The sequence below is a fragment of the Crinia signifera genome, chromosome 19, assembly GCF_055691185.1.
Source record: "Crinia signifera chromosome 19, ASM5569118v1, whole genome shotgun sequence".
NCBI lineage: Eukaryota > Metazoa > Chordata > Amphibia > Anura > Myobatrachidae > Crinia > Crinia signifera.
The window spans coordinates 46,582,622-46,608,516 of NC_139226.1; the positions used below are offsets into that span (position 1 = coordinate 46,582,622).

Below are 25,895 nucleotides of genomic sequence, written 5' to 3' on the forward strand. Positions count from 1 at the left end.
ATCTGTTAATGTTCCATTTAACATGAGGGTAATATATCTTATACTGTCAACCTTATCGCTGTATATTTGCATTTATTAACAGGAGTGGGTGCTGCCACATTATTATATGTATTAATGATCTTTCAAGGATAAAATTAAATAACAATAATTTCATGCATTTTGCAGATGATATAACAATTAAAAAAAATTCTAGTGTTCATTCTAGCACCCTGCACATTTCAAAACCCACGCAATTTCTCTTTCCTGCCTGGGGTGTCGCTGTCTGCTGTGGTGTCTTTATCACATTGTGGCCTGTATCTCGGTACAGGGCAGACTGTGCAAAAAGCACCAAAGCAGACAGCGACACCCCAGTCAGGGAAGAGGTACTGCACCGGATTTCCCATTTCATTGTTAATGTGTTAACTCAGGAAAACGGGGCAGTGGAAATGGGGACATTTCAGTGGATACCCACCAACATCCCAGGTATGAATTTTTGATGGGAAAAAGGTATAAGCGATATTGTTTAAAGTGTGTACACTATGAATGGTGTGTACACTATGAATGATATAGGCTCCCACTGTCGTCATCTGTAAATACAGCTCGATTTGATTATATCAATGACCGCGTGAACCCAATGTCACAGAACAATATCGTTAAGCATGTATGCACTATATAGTTTGTTTGTAGAATGTTCTCATTGGAGATGGCCTCCCAAATTGATGGATTGGGTGTATTAAAGGGTTCACACGAGCATGGTCATCCCGATCTGTCCTGTATCACAACATCCGCAGTACGGTTGGTAGAATTGGCGCCTCACAGCACTGATGTTATGTATATTCTCCCAGTGCTTGCGTGGGTTTCCTCTGGATAATCTAGTTTTCTTTCACAATCCAAATATATACTGGTAGGTTTAATTAGTTCCCTACGGAGAAAAAGAATGAACCCTAGTGTGTACAGGGCAGACTAGATGGTGGTTCTTATCTGCCATCAAATTTTATGTTCCAGTTGTCCAATATATGGTGTGTACCCAGCTGAAGGAAGGCTTGGTTGTTATGACGTAGCAAGATTAGAAACTGGAAGTCAGTGCTGTTCTCTCTCCATGATACATGCAATAAGTATGTGGTTCATTACACAGTCTCTCCAAAGTGTTACAAGATAACATGCTCGCTGCCCTTTTGTATAGAAGTCTGCTAACCACCAGGTCCTGCTAAGCGTTGCCTTATTTGTTGCTGGTAACCCCGCTCGAAGCAAATGCTTTGAAAACTAGTCTGCTACCTTGTGATTGCCTCTGTGTATGTACATGTGTGAAAGAAATGTATTTTCACACGCTGCCAACAGATGGCAGTGTTTTGGAGATACACAAACTGACACTAGACATATATATAGATTACTATAATGCTGGGTACACACCAGAACGATTTGGGCTCAATTCCCCCAATTTCGATGCATTTTCAACTGATTGTATTTAAAATAAGAAGAATTGAGCATGTTTTCAATGTGCTTCCGATCTGATGCGCGTCCCCGTTGGTTGTTTGGTCGCTTTGGAGATTTTAGCTACTGCACTAAAGATTCATCAAGATCATGAGCAGATCATATGTTCCAACAAGATTGTGCGACCATCGTACGATTGTCTCACGATCGTGGTCGTTCTGTTGTATACCCAGCATAAGGCTTCCCTACCTTCCCAGGGTTTGCTGCTATAGTATGTTGCATTACAGAACCAATTTGTTTACTGAAAGAAGTTTTCTTCTTAATTGTAAAATGTCATCTTTTTACTTTCAGTTTTGCCGCTGCCCTTGTGTCGACAATCATTAGGTCGACGTGGGGTTAGGTCGACACAAGCATCGGGTGGACAGTCAAAAGATAGACATGGGGTTTTTTGAGCCGACAGCCGGTATTTTATGCCCTACCATCCACTAGGGCTTGGTGGGACAATAAAAGCATTGCGAGCGAAGCGGTGCACTGGAAACTGTTTCCATGTCGACTATGTCGACATTCGGGTAAAAAAACCCAGTGAAAAACCCCATGTCGACCTAGACCCATGTCATCCTAACGGTGTTGACCTAATGACTGTCGACCAACTTGCTGTAGACCATACGATCCCAACCCGTACCTACTTCCCCACTTTTGGTATAATGTATGTGCAGTGGGCAGCTTTGATAGACCCAGTGTGTGTGTGTGTGTGCAGCTATTGGGTCTTATTCAGGCCCGACTACCCCAAAAAATAACAATGTTGTGTAATTAGTGCCTGTGTTGACATTTGACATCGTATAAGTAGACCGCGTCCCCTCACCTGGCTCGCTGCGCTCAGCACACTATGTTCTCACTCTATGCCCACTGGGATAGTAAAGTAGGAACCAAGTTGGTCTAAAACACTCGCATAGGCCTTTTGAGTGTTGAACTTAAGCTTGTTTGCGACACTGTGATTGTCGACCAGTCTTAGGGGTCAAACCAGACATTGTCGACCCAGGGTCCGGATACCATTTGGAGAATGAGGCGGCGACGGCAGCCATTTCACAAGTGTCTTTGCGTGTGAAGGATAGGGTCTTCATCTTCCTTTGGCGATTTCCTGGCGTCTTAGACGGAGTTGCGGTGTTCGACCTGTTTGAGCTGATGGGTCACACAGGCAGCAGATAGTGTCGCAATTGGTCGATTCAGCATCCTTTACTGGGTCACATGCATGCAAGAGGTACCTACTTCTACCAGATTCCTCCTGCTACATTACCATATCTGTGTCTCAGTGCTGCTTCCAGATCATTGCTCTGTCCAAATCCAGCCCATTGCATCTCTATGTCTGTAATTGCCACTGTGAGGGTTCCTGATTTATCTCTGTTGCCTCAAAACACATTAGATTGCTGTTTAGTGTGTAGGTGGGGCCTACACACTGTGCGATTCCAGGGAATTTTCAAAGTGATCTGACTTATGGTGCCCATACACTTGTGAGATATAGGGTACAATCTTGCAATTTCAATATATCGCAGCGACACATTGAATGTATCGCACGCCAATCGCATATGTCACCCGACACGATGCACGGGCTTTTGGTAGAATCTCGCATCTCAAGATATTATGTGCTGCACATAATATTTATCGAATCTCATGTGCGATGGAAGGTCGATTTTTCAACACATTCGAGTGTGATCTGTGCTGTTTTGACATCATTTCCTGGATGCTTTCATGCCAGAAGAAGCTGGACATACACAGGCACACAGCTCCAGATGTACGTCGAAGGGAAAAAAGCACTTCAGATGTGTTTTATTGCATGAGGAGCTTCAAGGGAAATCGGAGCGAGGTATCAAATCAGGCATCTGATCGCACAAGTGTATGGGCACCATTAATTTAACTAGGTTGCTTAGAAAAATGCTCTTACATTGCTCCGCGTGTAAGGGCCATAGTGCTAGCAATACTCGTCCGCATCGCCCTGTGATTAAGATCCAGCATGCTGGATAAATCCGGTTAGATGGACGGTCAGGAACAGTGTTCTCACCGGAGAACAGTTGCCCTGACAGGTCGCTGAGCACACACCACTGTGCATAGCTTTATGCTGAGCTATCCCTACGTGTGTAGGCCCCATAACTTGTCTCTGGAACAAACCACACATATTAGACCGCTTTAATTTTAAACAGCAATTTTGATATCCGTTTGATTACACCCCACCCAAATCTAATCTCTCTGTACATGTTACATCTGCTCACCTGCAGTGCAGCATTGGCTAGTTGCTTCCTTTCTATTTTTTTTTTTTTTTCTTGCTTTTATACCTCAGTAAGGCTTATGGTCTGTAGCTAGGCATATGCAGCTACGAGCGGTTCAGACTTATGCATTTGCCGCCTGGCACTTGCTGCTGTAATTGGGCACCATTTCCGGGCTATCGTGATCTGGGCACACGCAGTGATCAGTTTGAATTCAGACCAGGCACACGGATTAGACTGTTGCACTTCTATAATGCTACAGAATAGACTGATAGTTCCTACAGCGACATTGATACGTTCAGTTCCTCAAGCAAATATCCATGTTTATGTCCGTGCACCCAAAGCAGATGCAATTGGTGCTTACTTGCTAGTGGAACAGTATTCCACCAACAAAATTGATCAAATACAATTGACCCAATTCAGCAACAGTCAAATCCTGTATGGTGAACCAAAGTGGCTAGAGTCTGCAGCCCTGCCTGCTGGTGGCAAGGAGACCCAGATGGCGTCTGCACTTGGGCTTTGTCTGCAAACTGCCACCTCAAACACCTCCATACATCACCCTTCTGGACTCACTGGCAGTTAATGTGGTTCCTCTATTTGAGTTGTGGACTGTGCTGCAGCCCTACCGCAGCATAAGCCACTGTCAAGGAAGTCCTGGAACAGAGCATTTTGTACCTGGTGGAATGGGTCATATTGGATGGTTTGCTACTTGGTGTAGCTGACGCCAAATTGCAATCATGCAGTTATATACAATCTAGCGCGTATAGTCATATATTTTTAATCACATTCCTACAAGTCCAATGACGGATGTTTCCCTTCTAAATGATCACATTCAGGCTGCATTGTCAGGCAAGGTGCCCAGTTTCAGAGTGTAATTCCAAAATGTACCTGATAATAATCTGATCTAAATGATTACTATTGCACGAATTAGCCAGGAAATTACAGATTCCACGAGTCATCTGTGCTATTGGGTCAAAGTAAAAGGGGTGTTTTTTTTTTTTTTTTTTACCAATTACAATGGCCGACATGTTACTTACGTGTGTTCCCCTCAGTGTAGATGTCAGGCTTATGCTGTCCAAGCACTTATGCGACCGGATTCGATGCAACATCGAAGTGCGATGTTCATCGCTTCCGATTGCGTCTTATGGTGCAAAAAGTGCCCTTTTTCAGCACCCGATGTCGCATGCCATCTTGCGCTGACACAGGTGCTTAAAGAGGGCGGCGGAGTTGCATATCGCTATGCAGAGGCCTGCTAGCGCTCCTTCACGGCGCTAAAGTATCTAGACCGGCAACGGTCCCTCCGGCCTCCTCACCCCAAACTGAAAGAGTTCTCTCCGCCTCCCACCTGCGGCCGATCACGTGGTTAAAAACCACATGTGATCACTCCTGCAATTCAATGGTTATTATGTGCAGGACGTATTATCTATCGATGCAACATTTGATGGTGGGCCAGAGCATCGCATCGCATGGTCCCTAAAATGTGCATACAGTCATTCGATTTATGGAACAGATGTGGTAGAAATTGAGTGATTGCATGCATTATCTCACAAGTGTATGGGCTGCATTACTGGCTTGCAGCTAGTGTATGTCATACATTGTGTGTCATGTCATCACGTTATCTAATCTAAGCACTCTGAACTTTGTCTTGTCCACCAAGGACATGCTAGGGATAAAGGTTCTGCTGCTTCTTTCAAGTCAGTGGGCTCTTCCCTATGTAAGCTAAAAAAAAATTGTTTAGCTCACCGTAAACTCATAAGGTCCATACACACTGGGCGACTATGCCCAGCGTGTATGGACGGCGATGATGACAATCACAGCTGCGGGGGAAAGCCGCTCAGTGCATACACACTGAGTGGCTTTCCCCCTGCCCGGTGCCGATGGAGGGGGGAGGGCGGCTTTCCCGGCGATGTTGCGGGAGCGCACAGCAGCGCTCATCGCTGGGGCAAACACACTGGGCGGCTTTGAGCCGAAAGCCGCTCAAACAGGCTGTTTTGAGCGGCTTTCAGCTCAGTCGGCCAATGTGTATGGGCCTTTAGGCTTTATACAAACTGAGCGACCCTGTCCGCGACCGATATTGGCCCTAGGCGGACGATATTGAGTGGACACACTGAACGATATCTGTAAATGATATCGGTTAGTGCCTCACCGGGATCCGCTGAACATGCGGGTCATTTGGCTATATAGCCAAATTGACCTTCATGTTATCGTATGGGAGGGGTTGTTACCAGAAAGCACCTTTCTGAGCGATGTTTTACAATATCCTCTAGTGTGTATGGGGCATTAGGGCCAAATGTCCTAATCTTCAAAAAGTTATAATGTAGAGTGATAAACTACTAGCCAATCAGCTCCTGTCATATTTCAGACACAGCCAATAACCCGACAGTTAGGAACTTCACTTCTCCACTTCATTCTATTTTGAAGCGTAATAATCTAGCCCAATATATTTTGAAATAAATGTATGCTTTTTGTCATTTTTATGTACACTGATACCAGCATTTAAATAGAAATTCATCCAACCTTTTATGGGCAACCTACTGTTCCTGCATTGTAGCCGTGTAGCTGCACTGGTTTTTCTCCAGCTGAAACACCTACCAGCACTCACATGTTATTGCGGTGGAGAATTATTAAAATCTAAGCAGTATTTCAGCTAAAAGCACAACAGTTATAGATGACGTTCATTATTGCTGAATTATAAGATAACATTTAAACCGCTATGAAACGAACATGGCCATTCTCAGAACTAAACTTGTTTCTATGATCTTTACTACTGATTCGATTGTGGCCTAAAACAGTTATGCATGCCAAATAGTAACTGTGAGTAAAAAAACAAAGGGGCAGATGTATTAATCCCGGTGAAGTGATAAAGTGGAAGGTGACACTGCGCCAGCCAGTCAACTCCTAACTGCTATTTTTTCAAACACATCCTATTGGCTGGTGTGTTATAACCTTCCACTTTATCACTTTACCAGGCTTAATATGTCGTCCCCATACACTCTGGACCAGTGGTTCTCACCCTCGGGGGCAGATTTATTAAGTTTGGTGAAGTGATAAAGTGGCTGGTACTTTATCACCGGCCAATCGGCTCCTCCCTATCATTTTTTTAACCCATGCCTGTAACTACACAATGGCTAGCTGATTGGTCGGTGATAAAGTACCAGCCACATTATCAATTCACCAAGTTAAATAAATCTGCCTCTTGGTCCTCAGGATTCTCAAAGGATTTTCCAGGTCTCCCGACAGGTGCACTCATTATTCACTGACACATTTTAAAAGATCCACAGGTGGGGCTAATTACTTCACTTGTGATTTTCTGTGTGGAGACCTGGAAAATGTGAACTGTTGGGGGGGCACTGCGGACCGAGATTGAGAACCACTGCTCTAGATGATCTACCGATCTAAACTAAAAATATGTATTGTCCAGTGTGCGCTCAATATACTTAACGATGTGCGCTCCTCTGGGACATTAACGATGACTACTGTCCTCTGTACATGCAGGTCAGTGTTGACTAGATCGGCAATGGCTTCATGTTAAAGTAAGGGCCTGGGTGACGTCACTGCACGATATTGTTCAGCGTGTATGCACTATATCGTATGTCCGGGAGATCCGCTGATATCGCTCTTATCAGCGTATCGTCTAGTGTGTAAAGGATCATTCTGACACCTTTCTAATATGTTGTGATACATCTTTAAACATTATACATCTGTTTTGCTTTTTACTTGTAGGCATTGACACAAGATTCACAAGGAGCCGTCAGCCTTTCATGTTCCAGAGCAAGTAACCTGTATTTACTATTTGTCGGTTTCTTCATGACTTTTGGAAAAAGGAAAAAAAACTCTTTTATCTGGATTATTGACCAAATTTTAACAGTGTGAAGAGGTCGGACTCTCCTGCACCCCCCCAGACTGTAGGCATTGTATGATGATGTAGGATGTGTTCTCATTAACATCATAGGATGCATCCGTTCATTGGAAAGGTAAGTGCACATTTCATTTTTCATTGGTGAGCGAAAGTAATGTACTGTGTTGTAAGTGTATTTGCTACCTTTTATTTGTCATTGTGCTTTTTATAATGAATTCATAGTCTGCTGGTAAGCTATTGTCCTCACACACTATCAGGAACTGTATAATGGTAAGGATGAGTTTAGTCCCTCCCATCTTCCACGTGGTGTGGACCCTTTTACAATACTGACGCTGGCATCAGGAAGGAGGGAATCCTGACAGGGTTCAGGGGAGTATACTTACACTTAGGGGGATATTCAATCTCCGGCGAGCACCTCCCATCGGGGGAGATGCCCGCCGGGCCCTATTCAATGCTTTCTTCCCCGACAGCATTGAGCAGGGTATCTCGGCAGAACGAGCCCGACATCACTAGCTGTCGGGCTCGTTCTGCCGGGAAGTGACGAGCTGCCGGCTGCAGCTCGCCTCTTCCCGGGCGCAACTCGCGGCCACGCCCCCCTTTCGCTCCCCGGCAGGCGGGACATTGAATCCCGCCTGCGTGTTCTCGGTCGAGCTGACCGAGAACGGGACTGGGTCGCGGCGGTCGAGCAAGCTCGACTGCCGTGACCCTAACATTGAATACCCCCCTTAGCCTGACTCTAACCCTTCCCACTAGGGCCTAACTGCCCCACATTGCAACCATAACCTTTACCTGTTTGATGTACTTCCATACACGTTCTCTTGGATATAGGATAGGCTTCCAGAAAAGGGGGTAATGGTACTTCCAAACTGCCCAAAGTCTGTTTGATTTAGGACAATTGTAATTGTCTTATTATAGTCTACTGTGAGTATTCAATCCCGGATTCCAACCGTCAAAGGCCCAGCAGTCGGAATCCGGGTTGTTTTTCATTCCTTCTGACAGGAACTCAACAGTCTGTATTCAATGTACCGAGTGTTGGAAAGTCTGCAAATCAGCAGATTGTCGTAGAACGGCCGTGAATTGGACAATCGGCGGCCGTTTCTGACCAAACAGATCCGACTTGTTTTAAAGTCTTATATCTTCTTTATTGTGGTTTCCTATGTTTTCTCCTAAAGCATATGTCTCTCTTGATGCACAATATATACATAATTATTATGAATATAAATATTAGTCAACATTTTTGTGTTGGTGATTGTTGCCTATTGGGGCAGAGCAGCTGGAAGTAAGTTCCTAGTATTTTATTTGGCATATTACTGGCAGGTACAGGACATTTCTTTCCCTGTGTTTTTTTGCGCATTAATATTCTATGGAATTCCTTCTCCTGTGTGTAATTGTGCACATCAGTTTGCACCTTTAGGCCTACACAACCAACACGTTACTGTCCAGCACTAAATCTCAATGGATGGAAAGTACGGCCATGTAGAGGAACTTTGCAGCAGTTGATATGTAACTACTAAATTGGAAAGATATACTGCACGTACATTACAAAAGGTTACATACAGCACCATCTGTCTTCCTTCAGCAGGCCAGGTGTATGTAGCCAAGACTGCGGAAATCCATGAACCAGGTAGCCACGACCACTAAATGTCTTTATTGATACAAATGGGTGCAGGTGTTGTGTAGCTATTTGAGCACAGTGTTACATTACATATCATCTTAATCCCTGGTAAAAGATGCTGGGCACGCACTATCCGAAATACATGATAACATTATCATTAAGGATATTATCGTGCTTATAGTTTAAGTTGGGTGGATACTATGCGGTTTTAGCCAAGGATATTATCTAGCATTTCTTTCAATATGTACCCACTATATCGTTAATGATGAACGCTCCCACGGGATGTTAACGATACCCCTATCGTCTGAACATATTAATTCTGCAGCTGCATTCTCTCACACTACTGCAATCCTCTATTGTGAGTCTGAGCAAATTGTATATTGTAATTGTGAATTTATCAGGTACACTACTTGCTGCTTTATTGTATACTCCCATTCTCCGATATAGGTGCAGAATGCAACGTCGATTCTCAAATGTATCTTTGTGTTTTTACACTGCGTTTGCACAAGAGATGGGTGTACTCAAGTTTAGGTGAAGCGGGGTCTTGCACAACTCTAATTCAGGGATGTACACAACCTTTTGTACATTGCGATGCTTGCAAGACCTGCCTGTGGCAATGGTCGTGGTACCTCCTAAGCCACAGCGTGGATGATCTGCGGATTCCAGTGTCAGTTCGTCAGCCCTACCTTTCTGGGCAAGCCGAGGCCAGTGGCGGCATCCTTGAACCCTTGCAGAGTGAAAACACAGCCATCACTAGTTACCTGAGGGTTGGTCAGATGGCCAAGGTTTCTGCAGATGGTCCAGTGCCGTGTCTTCAGGTGCAGCAGCGACTCGCAGAACCCAGCAGGAGGCATCTACACTACATGGAAGAAAGTCATTGGACACCACATGTCAACGGAAACCATGCGTTTATATACAATCAATAGGGGGTTGGTCCACCTTTTGCAGAAATAACAGCAGCTACTCGTCGTGGTAAACTTTCCACAAGTTCGTGTAGCACACATAGGGGGATATTGTGCCATTCCTCCTGCAGTACCGTCACCAACTGTGGTAGTGTAGTAGGGCGAGGTGATCGCTACCGCAACCTGCGCTCAAGTTCGTCCCACAGATGTTCTATGGGGTTCAAATCAGGGCTTTGCACAGGCCACGCTAGTCGGGTGACACGATTTTCATCATACCACTTTTTGTAGCCCTCGAAACATGACACGTCGCATTGTCGTCCTTGTACACACAATCCTTGTTCCCATAGAAACACCACAACGTAGGTAACATATAGTTGTTATCCAGAATATCTCGTTATGTGGCCGATGTCATGTTCCCATGCACCTGTACGAGTGGGCCCACGCCATGCCAGCAGAAACAACCCCAGAACATGATGCCTCCACCTCCCAAATTTTACTGTTGGCACTACACATTCGGGTAACAAGCGTTCTCCATTCAATCACCATATCCACACTCTCAACAATGTAAAGCGTGATTCATCGCTCCATAGGACTTGTTTTCATTGCTCCACCGTCCAGTTTTTCCGCTCCTTACACCAACGAAGTCTCTGTCGTGTGTTGGTTTTTGTGATCAGAGGCTTGTGAGCCGCAGCTCGACCATGATAACCGAGTGCGTCTCGTGTCTTTCATTTTATCAGCAAATCATCTGCTACGACGCTTGCTTCCATATTTATACGTGTAGGAAGAGTCCATATTCACTTTGTCAGGAAGATGCCATTATTTCAGAGTTAAACCAGGGTGTCCAATGACTTTCTTCCACATAGGGTATATACACAAGAGCCCAACTCTTGCATTATCCAATTCATACAGCATCTGCATACATAGGACTTGGGCTCTCGGCTGCATCTCTACTTGTAGATGAAGGCGTGTCTTTATGTAGGCCAATTTTACACAGGGTGCGCTAAAGGGATTGTGGAATATTTTATTTATTTATTTATTTGCAGTTTCTTATATAGCGCAACAGATTCCGTTGCGCTTTACAATAGTAAACAGTGATAAAACAAACTGGGTAACAACAGACAGACATGGAGGTAGGAGGGCCCTGCTGCAAGCTTACAATCTATAGGGATATAGGAGGGAAACACAAGGACAGGCACCAGTAATAGCATAGCAGTCCCAACAAGTTACAAGTCCAGAAGGGAAGCTATATAATACATAAGTGCCTCGGAGGGTTATGCATGTAGAACTTAAATATGATAGGCTTGCCTGAAGAGGTGAGTTTTCAGGGAACGCTTGAAAGTTTGGAGGCTAGCGGAGAGTCTAATTGTGCATGGAAGGGCATTCCATAGGATGGGAATATGCAGTGTTTCTTTTCAGGCTCTTTGCACCAGATAGGACTGGCACGGGTGCATACTGCTAATGGTGTTGGCTGTGTGTCCAAGCCAGTGGCATAGATGCATACTAACCTGCGGTTAGTTTTGTGCATGCAATGCAGCATGACTGTATCACACAGAACACAAACCACATTTATTGAAGTATTTTTGGATAGTATCTGGCTACTTTTCTCTTAATGACCTCTAGAAATGCAAAGGTTTCTAGACCTCTCAGTAGTTTTTTTTTTTATTTATTTATTTTATATTCTCTGTCCGTAACTGAGATGAGTTACGCGTCCTGACAACTGGGGTGCCAAACAGTGACTAACCGGGGTGGGTTAGCATTACCCTGAAGATAGAGGGGTTGATTTAGGCAAAAGGAGGAAGGCGGCTCTTGGGGGGGTTGGGAAGGTTAAAGGTAGGCTGTGGGGAAGGAGGGTTAGGCACCTAGAAGGGGGGGGGGTTAGGTGGCGTGGTACAGGTTTGTAGGGTTAGGCTGCCGGGAAAGGAGGGTTGGGGGGCAGGAGGAAGGTAAGTAAACTTGCCTAACCCCTGTTGCAGTCCGTCCCTCAGGTTGCCGGCTTCTGTATTCTTACCGCGGTCATCCATAAGTATCCCTCTAAATTATACTTCATTGTGCCTGCATGATTAACAAGTGTATCGGGCTGCAAGTGTCTTTTGACCACTACACTAATGCTGGGTACATGAAGTATCAGCTGATCTGCCGACATACCTGGTGATTTGTAAGTGCGTTCCTACCATCACAACTGGGCAGGTGAGCATTTAAATGATATTACTCAGTTGAGGGTGTCGGTTACTGGTGATCTCTGCAGCAAGTCCGACCGCCTGTATGCGCTACCAGGCGGCCTGGTGTATTTGCAGATCTATCGACCATTGGCTGTGCAGCAGAGCCAACATGATAATGTATGTGAGCAATGTACAGGCATACCAGGGGTACGCTCCTGCCAACAGGCCCACCGTACAATGCCCATTTTCAAAGGCTTGGGAATAGTTGGTGGGCTTTATCGTGATAGGCCGAGATTAACAGGAAGTGTTCTCATTGTCCTGGTTTGGCCAGAGGTTTGTAGACAGCCCAGTGCTAAGTACCAGCACTCATGCCTAGCCCCAAAGCCCAGCTCACATCTACCGCCTCTTTGCTTGCGCTCAAATCAATTGAATCCCCCCCCCCCACTGTTTCCCATATTGAACAGTAGTGTATGGTTTTTCTTGCACGGAATAGAAGATGCTTTTAGGCAGTTACTTCCTTTGTACGGCAGCTACCAGAAGAACCCTCTGTAGAGAGAGACCAGGAATGAGGATACGGGAAGATTATCTTTATAGATCTACAAACAAAGAGATGATCTAGTTAATCATTGTATTGTAATGCAATCTGGGTTTAGTAATTAAATGTAATACTATTTTTACTTCCTATGCTCCTTTTCCCGGAGTTGCTATGGACAGCTGTCTCCCACCTCCTCATTTTCCCATTACCATCTTTCAGTTGTTGCTGGCCTGAATTCCTGGTGTAGCTGTAATGTAGCATGTGGGAAGTCTGCTAGATCAAACTGGCCAAATGGAACATGGGTTTTTATTTTTCTTCAGTGCTGTTATTCAGCATAATGTTCTCACAATGAAACTAGTTGGGCTTTAGGGTGTTTTTTTTATATAGAGGTGTACCTTTTGTTTAATAGGCAATTAGGTTGCTGTTGCTTATTTTGTAAATGTGGAAAGTAGGATATATAAGCGAAATGTTTGCTGCAGGTGCTAATTTGTGCCAGAATTGTATCATGATTTCATCTATTTATTTTATTATTATAATTTTTCAAATTACAATTTAATGTAAAGGGCCGAATGTTATAGGGTGTGTGTGTGTGTGTGAATCAGAAAGTGAGAGCTTTTGGTAGAGTTTGCCCATTTTTTTTTTTTCTTTTTAAAGCGGCAATTAATTACATGGCAAAATCATTTTTTTTTTTTTCTCCTTGTGTATAAATGATTGCTGCTTTTAAAAGAAAAATGTGAAAACTCTCCCAAAATCTCATTCTGAGTCTCACACCCTATTACATTTGGCTCGGGGTCTACTATTGTTGAAAGTCTTGGTTGCATCTAGAAACTTACTCTTGTGTACTGATGCATAGAATCCCAACAGGGGCACTGTAAGCAACCTAACCCTCTACCCCTACCCCCTGTTCCCTCCCATTTAGCCAGCGGTGTAGCTAGGTGCCATGGTGCCCGGAGCAAGGGCATATTTCGCGCCCCCCTCCTCCCGGTAATGAATTGGGGGCATGGCTAACTTGTGTTGGCATGTTACATTTGAAATATATAAGACACTGTAACGGAATCTGCTGCTCTATATAAGATGCTGTAACGGAATCTGCTGCTCTATATAAGATGCTGTAACGGAATCTGCTGCACTATATATAAGACGCTGTAACGGAATCTGCTGCACTATATATAAGACACTGTAACGGAATCTGCCGCGCTATATAAGACGCTGTAACGGAATCTGCTGCGCTATATAAGACACTGTAACGGAATCTGCTGCGCTATATAAGACGCTGTAACGGAATCTGCTGCGCTATATAAGACGCTGTAACGGAATCTGCTGCGCTATATAAGACGCTGTAACGAAATCTGATGCGCTATATAAGACGCTGTAACGGAATCTACTGCGCTATATAAGGTGCCGTAACGGAATCTGCTGCGATGTATAAGACGCTGTAACGGAATCTGCTGCGCTATATAAGACGCTGTAATGGAATCTGCTGCGCTATATAAGACGCTGTAATGGAATCTGCTGCGCTATATAAGACACTGTAACGGAATCTGATGCGCTATATAGGACGCTGTAACGGAATCTGCTGCGCTATATAAGACACTGTAACGGAATCTGATGCGCTATATAGGACGCTGTAACGGAATCTGCTGCGCTATATAAGAAACTGTAACGGAATCTGCTGCGCTATATAAGACAATGTGACGTTCCCCCCCCCCCCCCCCCCCCTGGCATTTTGGTAAGACAAATACAGCACTGCACTTTATTTATCTATATATATATCTAGACATACATACATACATACATACATACATACATACATACATACATACATACATACATACATACATCCATCCATCCATCCATCCATCCATCCATCCATCCATCCAAGGACAGGGCACTCACCAGACTTTCTTACAGAGTTCTATGCCAGGGGTTACCGAGCCCAGCGCCGATCCTCTGTGTAAATCCCAAGAAGAAAAAAGCAGCCCAGTCACCGCATAATTCCAGATATATCATAAATCCGCTGTGAGCCCAGATCCTTTCCCCAGTGATGGGCGGCGAGTGTGTGCAGCTCGCTCCAGCACTTGCGCTATGCAGACATATCTGCGTTGCCGCCTCCAGACGCGCAGTGAATGCTCCAAAGTTCATTATTATTTGCAGGATGCCTGGTCTGTACCCAGCGGAGCCTCTGGGAGGGATTACTGCACTGCCTGCTAAAGTCTTCACAGCCGGGCAGAGAGCTGCCAGGCTGCATTCATTCAGTGTCAGGGAGGACACTGCAGCAGCAGCACTAGATCCCTACTCCCGGCTATTTTAAATCTTGCGCTGCTGCAGTCACCTGCTGGGTCCGCGAACCAATCAGAGCTCGCTTGTGGCCCGGCAGCCAATCAGGAGACCCCACTCCTGATTGGCTGCCGGAGCGCTAACGAGCTCTGATTGGTTCGCGGACCCGGCAGGTGACTGCTGCAGCGCAAGATTTAAAATAGCCTGGAGTCGGGATCTAGTCTAGTGCTGGTGCTGCTGCAGTGTCCTCCCTGACACTGAATACAGCCGGGCAGCTCTGTGCTCGGCTGGTGAATTCTTTCGGGTGGCGGCGGAAGGCAGCTAAAGTAAAAAAAAAAAAGTGTCAGAAATGGGGCAGGAGTCAGGCGCCGGGAAGGGCAGGCGCCGCCGCCGGCACACGCTGCCCACAGTTGGTGTATGGGAAACATGCAGGGATGATTTGCGGAGGGAGGGAGGGCGGGCCGGCGGCGCCATTCCACCAATCGCCGCCCGGAGCATGAGCTCCGGTGGCTCCGCCCTCCCTACGCCTCTGCATTTAGCAGCCTAACCATACCCTCCCCGTTACTGCCTAACCCTATGTCCCGCCCCCTGCTAGTGCCTACCAGCTCCCTAATCAGGCTGTCTGTATTCCAGCATCTGCATCCTGATGCTGTTCAGGGATCCTGTGCCAGTATCCTTATAGCAGTCTGGATGCTGGCGTCCGTATACTGAACGTCTCATCCTAAACGCTGGGTTGCTGACCACATTCCCATTTTAGGAAGTAGGTAGCAAAATGCTTGGCCTTGGGTGCACTACCCTCTACTTCGCATGGGTTTAGCTGATTTACAATGAACACCATTAGTAATGGACACATGTGGCACTCGTGCCTTTCTGCAAAACAATTGAATACCTTTTTGTTGGGGGGTTCCCATCACAAATTAAATTCTCTCCTATAAATGAATAATGATTAAAGGAATTGTTATGACCTCTTGCAGAGGTGTCCTCATACATGTAGCCCCAATACACTACGCAGTGGGAGATGCCTGCTGCGACATGCGATTTAGCCCCATTAATGAGGGTTTAAAGGGGTGTTGGCCTTGGGCTTTATCATTTAGGAATATTTAATTGCAGACCCTTTCTGTACCCGAACCCCTTTTTAACACCTGTTTAACAAACAGAATCCTTGAAAGTATATAGGAAGTAATATCGGTACTTATGTATTATCTGGGCTCCCGATTTTTTTTTCATTGAATGCCACTACTTAAGGCATGCAATGCAATGCGATTTTTCATTGTAAAGACCTGATTTTTTATTGCGCTTGCCACACTATATAAAATCAACTCCATGCGTAGTTGGATAGTGGGGGTATGAAATCACCCATGGTTGACTATACAATTAAAAATTGGGTCTTTACATTGAAAAATTGCATTGCATTGTATGCCACTATATTGCATGCGATGCAATGCAATAATCGGACGCCCAGATAATACATAAGTACCGTAATATCTTCTAATTATATCTAAAGTTCATCCTGTAGATGTTGTCCTGAATTACTGTGCGTTTAAACCTCCCACATACTTCGCTGTGTGTATGTGGGAGGGACCCGTTTTATCTGATTTCCATGTTTACCATTGGTAGATGGACAAAGGGCATCTATGTGATATTGGTCTGGGGTTTCCACGCATTGTGTGGTTGGCCTTTACCCCCGCAGTTCCAGGCACAACCAATTAGTCTATTACTATGATTCATCACGAGAAACTCCTGCGTCTCTTGTGCCTTCTCTGCGGCGTATGTCCTGCCAAAATAAAAAAAATAACAAAATGTTCTACAATGAAATATTTCAGTAGTATTTTTACTGCAGTGTGGGTTTATAAAAGTGGAGTTTTTTTATCCCATAAGTTGCCAACCCATAATATTCTACCTGTCATTTATCCGGAGTCTGATGGCTTTTGGCACCTCTCCACTTCTATTAACTCACATTTTAGTAAATATGCCCATACGTTTTCCAGTAGTAGTCTGTAATGTGGTTTGGCGTATTGTATGTAGGCGAGCGTTCTTTTCTCTGTGTGCCTCATTTAAATACTGTTCCCTAGTTTTTGAATGAGTGAATCGCACTCCAACGGCTTGTGAATAATGTGTGCATGCTCCCTCCTCGAAACTCCAAATACTCCACAGTTTCAGAACCCCCAACACCCTATTTCTGACCCATAAAAAGAGATGCTTTACTAATGGGACAACACGTAGCGATCACTGGCCATTTTCTAAGCGATCTCACTAGAACGCTTAGAAAATGCCCCTATGTCGCTCCATGTGTAGCAGCCATGTGCATCCCTGCACGATGCTATCGCCCTAGCGATTTAATATCCAGCATGCTGGATGAATCTAATTGCTGGCGTCAGGGCCTGTGTTCTCACAAAAGAACACTGGCCCTGACCAATCACTCAGCAGCGCATTGCTCAGGACGCTCATCTCCCTGTGTGTAGGACACATGATGTATATGTGACTCTCTATATTTGTAGGGCAACGGCACAGCCTGCTCGGTGTAGCCTGTTCCTTGTAGGATCGTCTCAGTCTGGTGCTCGTTAATCCCCCCGTATTCAATGTGGAATTCATGTCTCTGTATGTGAAACTACATATAAATATGGTCATAGCGTTGTAGTAAAATCTCCTAAGCAACTTTTAAATTGTTTTCTTTATTACGCTACTGTTCATTGTTAATCTTTCTTGCAAACCACAGTAGGAAGGAAGGAAGGAAGGAAGGAACGACTACCAATAGCAAATATTTCAACACATTGCTTTCCTATCAGTTACATCCCTTTAAACCTTTCTGACTGGTCAGCTTGGGAAGCATGTATACATAAATGGTATCCGGATGGCTGACCATGTCTAGGTCAATGCTGACAGAAGATCTACACATGAAAATATCAATGTGAGGGTTTGGTGTGGGGGGGGGGGGGGGGGTGTTTTCTAATTCATATATATATATATATATATATATATATATATATATATATATATATATATATATATATATATATATATATATTTTATATTATTATTGTTATTATTAACTTTTTTCATCTGTAACCATCTACTTCAGGCATTCCCAACCACGGTCCTCAAGGCACACCAACAGTGCAGGTGTTAGTGATATCCAGGCTTCAGCACAGATGGTTTAATCAGAATCCCTCAGATACTAATTAAGTCACCTGTGCTCAAGCCTGGATATCTACAAAACCTGCACTGTTGGTGTGCCTTGAGGACCGTGGTTGGCAATGCCTGATCTACTTGGACTTTTGCAATGGTAAAGTGGCGAGCGTAGCAGTTTAGTAATTGGGGGTCCACATGCGCAGGTATTGACATTTCACGCAATATAGATTGTAAGCTCCGCTGGGGCAGAGACTGATGTGACTGGCTGAAATACTCAGTGTAATATGTGCGTGTTCTATATAATTAATATTAGTAATTTTGCAGTGAAAGGGGATGGCACGTGGGTGTTTTTTATTGGTCTATTGCCTGTAGTTGTGATAGTTTTACTGCTCGAGCATTTTTTTTTAAATTGAGAGAGAATCGGCTGATCTGATTTATCTAATGATTTAGTGCGACTGCCAATGCACTGCATGATGTGCCCATATGTCTGACCGTATTTGTTCTAAGAGATATTGCTGCCACACGCCACCTGATGATATTGACCATCCAACCAAAATATATATAAGGCAGTGTGTACCCAGTAGGGATGCCCCCCCCCAAACCATTGGCACTTACCCGGGCGGTGGTGTGGGAGCCTGCTGGTGGTGAGGCGTGAGAAGGGCTGTGCAGTGTGACCCCTGACATCAGGTCATGCTGTGTACAGTCGAGGTCAGGAGGTTTTTTTTTTTTCTGTTCTCAATGACTAAGCTTGTGTGTTCGTTACTCCACAGGTTGATAATGCAAACTGTGTTTTTTCCCTTCCTCAATCCCTGTTATATGAATGTGTGCCTAAAGGCGACTAGAAATGTACCCATCTTCTCCTACTGACATAATCATGGGTGTGGCAGGTTGCCATTCATCTGCCACCCTGTTCATTAGGCTTCCTCACCGGCACCTGGAACCACTTACTTATGGGTGTATGGTACAGCTACAGAAGCACCGGCCCGCAGGGACTGCAGCTGGTTCCACCTGACCGATTACTTATGGTTAGGGCAGCAGGCAAAGCTTTAAATCTGGGTTCAGCATAGGACACCCAGGAAACAAGTGAGAAGGGTGAGTCCTACCTGCAGCTGACAGGTTACAGCAGGAACTTACAGTAGGCTCAGGCAGAACCTTAATGTAGAAAGATATGTATTCACCAGTTAAAGGCCTTGGTTATAATCCAGAAAATGTGCAACATGACACGCAAACAACACATGCATATATACACACACACACACACACACACGCTGTACTGCTCTGATTTGTTCTATTTCACATATGTAATCAGCCGCTGGGGACACCAGGTCTGCACTTTTTGTGTTATCTAATAGTATTAATTAATGTATCACAAGAACCAACGTATCCTCTGAACTTGGATGCACACCGCAATCTGCAGTTCATTACATTAACTTTTTATAAATGGGATATTTTCACATAAACTTCATACACTGACACAGAAGATATTCACCCCCCCCCCCCCCCCATATGTTCGTTCAGGCTATAGAAATGTATTTGGCCTCAAGCCTATTTCTTAATTAATATGGCCTCCTATTCTGAGCCAGAGTATTATCTCTAACATATCTGTAAAACAAATACACCTTTCACATTTACAATAATGTGCCTCTTTATAAAAAAAAAAGTGTGTATGTGTGTGCGTGCGCGCTGTAACAACAGGCGGCACTCTTGGACTGTATTAGGATAAGGGATACCAGACTCCCAGATGTGTTCAACGTTCCGATTTATTCAATCGTCTTCAGTAACAAGTGCAAAGGTTATAGACAGGACAGAAAACCATGTGACCAAGAAAATGTGCTGTGCCAGGTGATGTCAGCCTGTAACAGGTGCATAAAGTTATTTAAAATGCAGCAGCCAGTTTTCATCTGATGAAACAGCCGTTTGGTCCACCACAGCGTTTATTGCCTATGATGTTGAATGGGAGCTGTCAAATCTAGACATTCTACTTTTCCATAGCTGCAGTGCCATACTTGGCATTCAGACATTTGAGAGGTCTGCTTCAATACTTTAAACATTCACATTCTTCTTTACAGTGTGCACATAGGGGGTTATTCTGATTCACTCGGAAAGGCACAATCACTCTCTAATGGACAAAATCATGTGCACTGCAGGTGGGGCTGATGTAACATGTGCAGAGAGAGTTAGATTTGGGTGTTTTATTGTTTCTGTGCTGGGTAAATACTGGCTGCTTTATTTTTACACTGCAATATAGATAGATATCAGTTTGAAGTACACCCCACCCAAATCTAACTCTCTCTGCACATGTTACATCAGCCCCACCTGCAGTGCACATGGTTTTGTCCATTAGAGAGTGATTGTGCCTTTCCGAGTGAATCGCAATAACCCCAATAGTGCTGCTGCTTCGTGCATCAATTGTACATTCATATTCATCTCTCAATACATTTTTTACTTAAGATGCTTATTTATAGTGAGCATTGAGCTGGGCGGTTACCCCCTTCATCGCCACATGACTGGACATTCAAATCTGGGTGAAAGGTGTTCATTGCCCATGATGCCTGAAGCACACGGATCAATCTCTTCTTCATCCATTGAATTTGTGCATGAGTGCTCGCTACCCTTGTGCAATATTGGCTTGCTGTACAGTGCGGCAATTGGCATCGGCAGATGTCTTCATCCGTAATTGAATCCCCCAACTTTGCTACAAAAAGTACATGAAAAAGTGGGAAAACCACACTCTAGACTCCAAAAAGTGGCAACTGGAATAGCAAGATCATATATAGAAGACTATTAGTGGCCATGGGGAAAATAATGGCAGTTAAAAGGTGTCTAGTATGTGTTCTGTTTTTTTTATATTTGTGTGTTTTATTAGAGGTGGGTTAAGACCTGTACAGACTACACAAGTTTTTAAAAGATTTTTTTTTTTAAAGTCCAGTGTTAACACCCCCCCCCCCTTGCCCTGTTTGTGCATGCAGCTCAATCTCGCTATATTGTCAGTGAACCAGTGACGCCATTGAAATGATATCGATAGGCGATATTGTTAAGTCTCTAAATCGACGGTGCCGCTAGTCGGCTAGTGTGTACATGGCTTATGTAGTATCCAGCAAGTAGTGTTCAGCAAATTTAAAATCTTTGCATCATTTTCGGGTGTAGAAAAATGTGTTTTATGTAAATTTTGACAACGCTATTAGAAACTATAATTTATGGAATCCTATTAAAGGCAAAAGGAGGGAGCTGTTGTTGCCTTGACTTTTAAATGCCGACAATGATACCCGATCTTGCACCCTTCACACAGATTGTCTGCTGCCATATGGGCCAGGGAACAGATTCCTACCGCTGTAAAGTGCGCTCGCTGCTGCAATTATTCACCTTCGCATAATAATCACATTTAAAAGGATTGACCCCGCCCTACAAGTTCAGGAACACCTTTTACCATTAATGCAGGACCTCCTCACCTGCACATGAGGAGCGAGAGGGCCCTGCTCGTTAGAGCTTACATTCTAAAGGATGCTAACAAGTGCATTATCATTCATTGGGACAGGTGTACCAGGGGTTCTGCAATGGCACATTTTACCTTTTTTTTTTTTTTTAAATAAAGATTTGCTTTCCGTTTCACCTACTGAAGAGGATGAGCACAACCCCCCCACCCCCCCCCCACCCCCCCCAACAACAATGTTTTTATTTTTTTATTTACCAGCAAACTGCAGTGAGATATTGAAATTGACTTACATTCTTACAGCTAATTTGCATTGCATTCGTATCCCGGACCCAGCTTCCTCCTAATTAAATTGACCCCATATAAACACTTTGATAGTAATGTATCGCTATGCCTGTACATCTGTGTATTTGCATCTATCTCTTTCATGTCGACTCACAAATCCTCCTCCTTTCTGTCTTTCAGATGTTGCTGTAGTGCGCTCACCATGCCCAGAGAGCACATTGCTGGGAAGTCTATCAGGACACCTTAGCCCACTTGAAACAGGAGGCAGTCTTCTTCGTCTTGGATGCCCTGAACAACGCTATTTCCCCATTTGTCCAGCTGCTGGCTCTCTGCTGATGCTGTAGGCAATCTTCAGCCTGAGAAGGTTTCCCTGCAGACTATAAAATAGTATTAGGTGTTTTTTTCTTTTCTTTTTTTGTGTGCGTTTTGCCACCGTTAATTTGACCAACATGTCTACCTCGTCGCTGCGCCGCCAGATGAAAAACATCGTCCACAACTACTCCGAAGCTGAAATCAAAGTGAGGGAGGCCACTTCAAACGATCCATGGGGCCCATCCAGCTCTCTCATGTCCGAGATTGCAGATCTCACCTACAATGTTGTGGCGTTCTCTGAAATCATGAGTATGATTTGGAAGCGACTAAATGACCACGGGAAAAACTGGAGACACGTCTATAAAGTAAGAGAATCTACACCTGATGCTATAGACTTTGACCAAGCGGTTTGTCCTTTGTACAGTAGAGCTGCTGTGTCATGTGACCTGGTAGAACCTTCGCCATAGTCACACCTTCTAGATTCTGCTGAACAATGGAGATGTTATTGTGTATAGTGACATTGATTCTTGTGGGCTTTAGTTTAGGAACCAAAACGTAGCCCTGAGAGGAAATGACTAGTGAGTAATTCTTCACTTACTGTACGTTATTGGGAAAGTACCATGACCACATTACACACAAACCTTGCAAATGAATGTTAGACACGGTTGATATAAATAATCAGGGATGGGGAACTTTTGGTCCTCCAGCTGTTGGGCTACACATCCCAGCATGCCCTGCTACAGTTTAGCTATTTGGCCATGCTAAAACTTCTGCAGAGCATGCTGGGATGTGTAGTTATACGCAAAGGCTCCCCATCCCTATAGATAAATAGCTATAAATATTGTGCTTTCTTTTTCTCACTTCTTGTAGGTCAAAGTAGAATTACTTTGGTGTAAAAGTCAGCGTTTCATTCTATAGTCTTACTTTTGAAGAATAGCAAGTGATGGAATAGCCTCCCATCAGAGGTGGTAGAGGCAAATACAGTAGTACAATTTAAACATGCTTGGGATAGGCATATTGATATCCTTACAAAAAATAAGGATCAAATATGGTTTGAGATAACATGTTTAAAAAAGGGGCAGACTAGATGGGCCAAGTGGTTCTTATCTGCCGTCAAATTCTGTGTTTTTTTCTATGATGTATTGCTGCATTTAAACAGGGCCGGATTAAAGCAGGGGCAAAAGGGGTCTTTTTTTTTTTTTTTTTTGCTAAAGGTTTTATGCATGGAGTGGGGTAGTGCTGCAACTTCACCTATCTGCCAATGTGACAATGATTAATAGTGCTGAGCATGGGGTGCCAAGGCACACTGTCTGCACAAGTGTGCAGTACATTAATGAGAGTTGACTAAGTTCCAGGACACTTTGCACAAGATGGCAGAGGCTGAGAGGTTTATACTGAGCTCTGATTGGTGGAGCTCATTACATGCTTCTCAGGCCCATGGAGGACAGCAGCAGCAGCCTAGTCTTGGGAGGGTTTTTAATCAGAGGCAGCACTGACACTGTGAGGTCTCCTACAGAGTAAGCAGTTACCCATTGACCAAGTTTATACTGTCTTTACTCTGTGTTTTGACATTATACTATTCTCTCATGCAGTTTGTGGCCAGTAATGACAAGTGCAAGGGGGCCCCCGAAGGCTTAATCTGACACTGCATATAAATAAAAAGTAGCTAGAGCCAATCGGAAGACCAATCTGAACAAATAATTATATAATTGTAATTCTGCGCCTCTACCATTTCTAAGGGGCCTACACACAGAGATTTTGCTGACCGATGCTAGATTGCTCAGCACGCAGAGATGTGTCACTGCTGTGTGCTGAGCGATCTGTCAGGCCAGTGTTCCCCGCTGAGAACATTGGCCCTGACTGGGGATTTAAGTAGATTTATTCTGCATGCTGGATAGTAAATGGCAGGCGATAGCGTCCATGCGGAGATGCGCATCTCTATGGCCCCAACACACTGAGCAATGTATGGGCATTTTCTAAGCCTGGGGTGGGGAACCTCCGGCCCACGGGCCATAAATGGCCCCTGTAGCCAGTCTGACTGGCATGCCCACATGCCCGACTGCTTCTCTGGCAGCCAGTTAATTAGCGGCGGCAGCGCTGGCAGTGGATAGTGGGGTGGAGTCATTCTGCCTACGGGACGGGTGACGGAATTTTTAAGTAGATATTTTATATATGGCCCCCGAAGGATTTTTTTACATTACAAATGGCCCTGGCCAGTAAAAAGGTTCTAAGCGATCTAGTCAGATCGCTTAGAAAATGCCCTGAAACTGCTCCGTGTGTAGGCCCCATTAGATATACTTGGTACTCTGCCTAGTAACTTCATGTCCTCATTCTGTACGCACATTTCCCAGGCCCAGTACTTTAATTTCCAACCCAATGCATAAACCATGACTCTGATCCTGGTTCATCCATCCTACATATCAGCCTGTCTCTGAGTATATCACAAACCAGATCCGCTAGATCGTGTATGATGCGCCCCATGCATGTGTTTGTGTTATACTCCAGCATGCAAAGTTCTGCTGCATTCTCGGCATATTTGATTTTGGGAACATAATATGTCTGTCTCCACTCTCCTACTATTCCCCATAGCACAGAGTAAAACCACGTTATTCATGGCACGGCTGATCAGCTGATAATGGGAACCGCTTTGGGGGGAATGTATGTAGCGGCAGTCATTTGCCACAGTCTGGTTAATGTGACAGGGCCAGTCAGTTATCTCCGAAGTTCTAGCTGTGCCTGTGTAATCCCGGCACTAGAACACACGTCTGCTTAATGTCTATTTTCATGGTTTTCTGTGTGTTTGTATATTGTGACATCTTGCCGTAGGCTAAATGATGAATATATACCGCCTGATTAACTACTATATATGCTGCAAACACCTGTCGTTGTTGTTTTTTAATAGTTTTTTTTTCTCTTTTAACTCATTTTGCCAGTCTACTATTTTATTGCTTACCAAATAGTAGACCATACCTTGAACACACCATGGTAATGGGGATACGGTCATTAGTTTGACCCCATTTAGGTCAACATGCATTGGGTTGACCATTGAAGGTTGAATTGTTTGGAAGGCTCACCAGCATTAGATAGACAATGGCACGGTGGACAGTCAAAAGGTCGACATGCATTTTCACGGTTTTTGTAACCGCAGCGGTACAACATGTCGACATTCGAAATAAAAAATGTGACAAACTCACTTCGACCTTGCCATTGGCGACTTATACCCCTTTCAGACCGTACTTATTACCCGGTATTTTGCAGGTAATATGTGCGGTCTGAAAGGTCCAGAGTGATTTTACCGTTTTCAAATAACTGGTATTTTAAAACGGTAAAAAGCAGGGTCCTACCTGTTTCAGACCCGTTTTTTTTTTTTGTACCCAGGCAACAGTGAGCACTATTGGTCCCGCTTCGTGGATATTTAATGAGCGGGACCAGCACAGTGCTTAGTTAATGAGCGGGACAGCTCATTAAATATGCACATATGTAATGAGCCATTCAAAACATATGCGCATATGTAATGAGCCGGAGCAACTGATGCTCAGGCCCCCTACCCTAGTGTTACCCTTAGCACAGTCCCAGCATCCTGCAGCTTGTGACTGGTCTCCATTCATAGCCTGCAGTCCCGGGATTATCTCCTTCCTGCCTCTCATCATGCTGCTTTCACACCACAAACCTGCTTTAGACCCTGTATTTACATACGGTGTAAAAGGGGTTAAACTTGCTCTGA

The 25,895-nt window shown here is 44.4% G+C and overlaps 1 protein-coding gene across 8 annotated transcripts in view; it reads left to right on the forward strand.

Moving 5' to 3' along the window:
- LOC146042478 (epsin-1-like) overlaps positions 1 to 25,895 on the forward strand; it is a 91,248-nt gene that overhangs the window by 3,258 nt on the left and 62,095 nt on the right. For all 8 annotated transcript variants that reach the window (XM_083162473.1, XM_083162474.1, XM_083162477.1 and 5 more), the window contains exons 2-3: positions 7,392 to 7,642; positions 22,040 to 22,536. In XM_083162473.1, the coding sequence (XP_083018599.1) occupies positions 22,309 to 22,536 (228 nt within the window). In that variant the 5' untranslated portion in view covers positions 7,392 to 7,642; positions 22,040 to 22,308. The remainder of the gene's footprint in view (positions 1 to 7,391; positions 7,643 to 22,039; positions 22,537 to 25,895) is intronic.